General features: G+C 40.3%; 1 protein-coding gene across 1 annotated transcript in view; it reads left to right on the top strand.

Annotated features, from left to right (window-relative positions):
- The first annotated feature begins 1,073 nt into the window (after window positions 1–1,073).
- Window positions 1,074–6,000, top strand: part of FNDC7 (fibronectin type III domain containing 7) — a 29,301-nt gene continuing 24,374 nt past the window's right edge. Inside the window, exons 1-3 of the mRNA XM_040232160.1 lie at window positions 1,074–1,136; window positions 1,656–1,674; window positions 5,738–5,992. Of these exons, the coding sequence (XP_040088094.1) occupies window positions 1,074–1,136; window positions 1,656–1,674; window positions 5,738–5,992 (337 nt within the window). The remainder of the gene's footprint in view (window positions 1,137–1,655; window positions 1,675–5,737; window positions 5,993–6,000) is intronic.

Raw genomic sequence — 6,000 nt, 5'->3', positions numbered from 1 at the left:
TTAATCCAAGCTCTACCATTTAATACTAGTATGATTTCATACAAGTCAGTTAACAATGTTTATTACTCGTTTACGTCCTTGTTTATTGTTAGAATTAATATTTTAGTGCTTAGATTAAATGCTAGTTATTATTAAGGGTCTGAACTAGAAAGATGGCCCTGGATCTAAAAGGTACTAGAGTGTCAGGGCAGTGCTGGGATGAATGAATTTAATGTGCTCATCAAGGGCCTCCCACTGTCTTTCTCAGTATAGGGACATGCTCCTGTCCTTTCTTTTCCTTTCTGTCTCTCTCTTTCTTTTTTTAAACATATAATTGATGTGTAACACTGTCAAGTTCGAGACATAAGTTCGAAGTGTACAAATGTTAGTTTGATACATTTACATATTGTATGATTACTGCAATAGCATTACCTAACACCTCTATCACATCACATAAGTATTTCTTTTTTGTGTTGGGAACAGTTAAAATTTGGTCTCTTAGCAACTTTGAGGTTTATAAACATTATGTCATTAACTATTAATATAATCACTATGTTGCATGTTAAATCCCCCAGATATATTTTTCTACTAGTTTTTAGTTTGTACCCATAAACATCTCCCCAGTCCCCCCAGCACCAGCCAACAGCAGAACTGATCACTTTGCATTGAAACAACAGAAAGAATAACAAATAAAGGTGACAAGAAATTAAAACTGGTCAGAATCCCCAAGTTTAAAATAGTCATTCCACTATGTCAATAATTTCTATACAGCTTTGTTAAATTTTTATTTAGAAAAAAATTTTAATAGAAAAGAAGAGCATTCTACACCCAGGTTACAGTAGCCTTCTGGCCCGCTTGGCATGGCTTACTTCCACTCTCTTCTTTTTTTCAGCCTTTGCAATACCTGTACCTGCCAGTCTCCAGGTGCCCCTAGTTACAGGTCAGCTCCACACAGAAGGGGAGGAGCTACTTCCCAGGGTCTGTTTCCAGCAGTGCAGCCCCACATCCCAGCAACCGAAAGTGCTGCCCACCTGGAGACCAAGGAGGACCTTGCTCACTTTGTTGTGTGCCATGTGAGTGCTCAGTCCAACAGGATGGCTGGTGCACCGGTGAAATTTTTATCTGTGGTTGGATTCAGTCTTATCTGTCTTAAAATGGTGAGTTCACCATTCTGACCTACCTGTAACTATTTGGGGTTGGGGGGTGGGTGGGAAAGATACATTCAGTATCTTTCTCTTTTTTTGAAGGCTTTGTGGGTGGAGAGATAGAAATCAAAATACTATGGGACCATACCAAGATTGTATATGTTTGTGTGTTTGAAATTTAATGCAATTTACTAGTGAAAGGAAACAAGAATATCATTATGTTTTAAGGACAAAGGTTTCTAAAATATCTGTCAGCAACTACTGAACTAGTCACTAGGCAGATTCAGGAAGAAAAATGAAATAGTAATACGATCTGCCTCCAGCCTCTCAATTCTGTTTAGGATTGCTTTCTGGTAGATTTTAGTATTGGGAAATAGTTTGTGCAAATCGCTACTGTGTGTGGATTGGAAGATTGCTCACATTATGTATAAACATGTTGTTCTAAGTGTATTACTGCTCTGATTAAGGTGTTATATTTCCTCAAATGGTGTTTTTCATTATAGTTCTAAATTTCTAAACTTTTCTTTTCAGGTTGCTTCAACAAAAACAGGTAACATTCCCTGAAATGCAAGTTTACCCTACCCATATTTCATTTTCATTTCCACTGTTAATTCTTATACTGCCCTAAAATAGAAAGGCTATACCAAGAAAAATATTCAACATTTTTTGAGTACTCATATTGTGAGTATAACTGGTAAGACAAATACGTTGATCAAACTTTAAAGATACATCCTCATAAGATATTCATCTTGAGCTGTATAGAGTCATACAGTCATGGATTTTTCTCAGACATAGTTACCCATTAGTAAAATATTGCAATGATTATCATTCCAGTCAAAGAAACAAGAGTGAAGAGTGAAGAGCCTAATTTATGTTTTCTTATTTGTCTTCTAAGGAATTAGAGGAGAGAGCTAGAAACAGTTTTGATGAAAATTTCAAGATTCTCTACTTTAATAAAAAATATTTTATACCTCTAATATCACATCCATAAAATATAAATAATGATAACCCAGAGCTAGAAAAAGTCTTTCTTTTAGAAGATTTTATCACCATTTTTCTTGAATAAATGACTGAAGGCAAGGATTATTTCTCTACAGGCTTCTCCTGGCTCATACATTCTAGAAATTTAAGTCCCTAGAATGGAAATTTATGTTCAGAGATTTAGATTATATGAATAAACCGTATTATATCAATTATATCACAAACTCTCAGCAATTCAGTACAAGTAAGAACAGTTTGTATTTATTATTTTGTTCATTCCACAGAAATGGAAATGTAAATAAAGCAATTAAAATATGTGATAGAGATTTATGACTGAGCCATAAAAATCTGTGCTTATAAAATAGGTTTTTAAAAATTATTATGCCATGCTTTATTCTTACTTATTGTTAAGACACCTTCAGGGCTGACTAGGAAGCTGTGAGAAGAACTATTTGGCCATAGATATGAAGTAGTTTTTAAAATAATAAGTGGCCTTTAAATGGATGAAATCCAGCTCTGCTGTCTCTTAGAGGGTCCCAGAACACCCAGACACACTGGGCCCTCAAAATGGGCCCCTTTTCAATCCCACTATCCACACTATTTGAGAGAAGGAATGGGACAGACTGAGATACTGATGATGCTGTCAATTGATTCATCCTGTCTTTTCAACAGATGCAAAGTGTTTTATTGATACTGCATAGGAGGTTTCATTTGGTGTGTGTGTATTTTGATTTTCTCTGGGCTCTTGGCATCAGCTATTTATCTGTGTCTGATCCCTGGGGCCAGCTGGGATAATTTAGATCTCTGAGTTGGTAGAATGCACAAATGCTGAGACTCAAAGGGTTTCACTTTTGGTTGACTGCAAATCTAGGGAATAAATTTTTCTCTTTCATCAATGCAGTAAGTGGGCCAAATATAGAACCAAGGAAGAGTGAAGAACCACTGCTAATTTATGGAGACTTACACGTCCTACTCAATCTCTTATCTTTTAAGGGAAATATAGTACAGCAATGTTGATCTTTTTTCATTGCCGTTACTGGTCAGATGCTGCTCTAGATGCCATGTGTAAACAGGCATTCTGTCTCTCCGGCCTGTGCCTACCCCAGACCCTCCAGAATCCCACCTCCACTGGTAGCAACCCCCACCCCCATGGCAGTACCATGAGGCCTGGCTTTTCCAAACCCCAAATTTGCTAGCCCTGGTTCACACACACACACACACACACCCTTCCTACCTTTCGATGTGCCCTTACATTTACTATTTGACTTAATCTTTACTATCTTAAGATGCAGACATTTTACATTTCAAAGTAAACTCAAAGATGTAGGAATTATTAGTATTCTGTATATTGAAGACAGAAAACTGAGACTAGAAGAGGTGAAATCACTTGTACATGTTGATGCATGCATGCTCAGTCGCTTCAGTCGTGTCCGACTCTTTGCAACCTTGTGGACTGTAGCCCGCCAGGCTCCTCTGTCCATGGGATTCTCCAGGCAAGAATACTAGAGTGGGTTGCCATGCTCCTCTCCAGTACATGTTCACAGACAAAAGCAAATGGCAGAGCCAAGGCTCAAACCTAGCATTCTGGAATCTAAATCCTTTTCTATTTTCTTGCCATGAAACTCTGTGTTTCATCCTGCTGATACTGGCTTTATGTACTACTATGCTGGGCAACTGTGCCCCTCCCAGATTTATTCAATAGGACAAAGTTTGTGGAGTCCTCAGGCTCCTTGACATGCCTGTCATGCCAGCCTTTTAGATGCCTTTCAAATGAAACACTCCATGAAGGCATTGTCACAACAAAGTCCAGTTTGGTTGTCAGTTGTCCAGGAAATCAGTCCATTGCAATGAGCAGGACTGGCTAACAGGAGATAGATGAATAATGGGGTCAAAGGAAGAAGCAGAGGTTGAGAGATACCACAAAGTCAGAGGAAAGAAGGCCAAAGACTAGCTAAGGACAAGTAACTGGGGCGCAGAAAGGGGATGATTGTGTAGAAGGAATGAATGTGAGACCCCTGGGGGGGTGGCTTTCTATCCTGCAGGGGGCAGGGACATAGGCAGTTCCTGCAGAGTCAGCTTCTGCTGGCAAATGGCTAAGATGAATCCCTGCAACTTTTCCCCAGGATATATAAGCCATCAGAGTTTTCTTTTGATGGTGAAGGAGACAGTCCTGCGTGTTCAAGGAATGTCTGGCTAGTGCACAGTGGACTCTTTGTCCATTCTTGCAGCATGGTTATTTCTGAGATGCTGCCAAAGCCAGCTCTCTTGGCCTTGGGGACAGAAAGAGAAGGTTGTCTGTGTCATGCACAAGGCAATTTGGCAGGTGGGGGTCTGCTGGAGGGAGTTGATACTGGTAAATCACACATCCACACTGTATTTACTCCTTCTCCTCTTTGTCCTTCTCCTCTTTGCCCTAGAGTTTTGTTCTGCCCTTTAGTTTTGAATTTGGCACACAGCGATCTTACCCAGCAAATCCAGTGTTGTTGTTGTTTAGTTGCTAAGTTGTGTTGGATTCTTTTGCGACCCCATGGACAGTAGCCCGCCAGGCTCCTCTGTCCGTGGGATCTCCCAGGCATGAATACTGAAGTGAGTTGCCATTTCCTTCTCCAGGGGATTTTCCTGGATCAGGGATCGAACCTGCATCTCCTGCACTGGCAAGCAGATTCTTTACCAGTGAGCCACCAGGGAAGCCTGCAATTGCCGTTCATTAAACATAAAACCCAGCAATTTTGGTTTGACCTTTTCTTCCACTTGGACCCCCTACACCTAGAGCATTTTTGTGTCTGTGGAGTTTTGCAGAGTAGTCAATCTGATTGCCATGTTGTATCTCCTACCCCATTCCCAAAGTATAGGAATGCCTAGTGTAAACTCATAACATAAGCATTCATCGCCTCCTGGCAAACCATGGCCAGGTCTAGATGAGGAGGGACCACAGCAACTCATTCTTATTCTGGGGCAGATATTTTGATAGAGAAGGAGAGAATAAAGTTTAATTTTAAATATTTTATATAGAAGAATCTGAAAATTGTTACACTCTGATAATACTAAAACAGTACAATTATGAAACAACTCAATTTCTCCCTCCTTTTCCATCAGGTGAAATACCACTTGGGAAGTGTGCAAAGTGCATGAATGGAAATCACAGCTATGGCAGGGATGGGGGATGGAGGTGGATCATCACTAGAGGCAGTGGAGCACAGTTGTGGGGCAGGGAGGCGAGATTAGGGACAAAGCAGGCTGGGGATTCACAAGATGCCAAGTTGGAGTAGAATCCTCCAGAGTGAAAGCCTTCCCTTACTCTCTCCCTCCCCTCAGAGTTCTTTCTCAAAATTATTCCCCATTCTTACTTAACTGTTTTAAAAGTACAAAAAGAGGCAACTGGGAAAAACCTCTTTGAAATCCTATTCCTGAATGGGAACTTTGAGCTTTCTGACTCTCTTCTGAAAAGTAGTAGTAGCTTTACCCTTTTTTTTTTTTCCATCTTTCTTTCTTTCTTTTTTTTTTTCTTGATCAGGAAAATAAGGGCAAAGTTTATGTCTGAAGGATAGCATGAGAATGACTTAGTTTGAAGAGTAAAATGAGTAATTCTTATAGGTACTCTAACTAATGTACATCTTCAAAACTTCTTTTAGCTCCCAAAATACCCACTATTGATCAGGCTTATTCAAAAATCAGCAACAGTATCACTGTGGAATGGGCTACAGTACCAGGGGCCACCAGTTACCTCCTCACGGCCAAAGACGGGAACACTGTCATTGAGACCACGGTGGCCAATTCCCCAGGCACTGTGACTGGCCTGAAAGCTGCAACCTTGTACCAGATCACCGTCAGATCCATCAGTCCTGCGGGGAGAAGCCAGGCATCACCTCCAAAACAGGCAAAGACAGGTAGCTAG

This window comes from Oryx dammah, unplaced genomic scaffold, assembly GCF_014754425.2.
Source record: "Oryx dammah isolate SB20612 unplaced genomic scaffold, SCBI_Odam_1.1 HiC_scaffold_28, whole genome shotgun sequence".
NCBI lineage: Eukaryota > Metazoa > Chordata > Mammalia > Artiodactyla > Bovidae > Oryx > Oryx dammah.
This window is presented reverse-complemented; position numbering and strand designations above follow the sequence as displayed.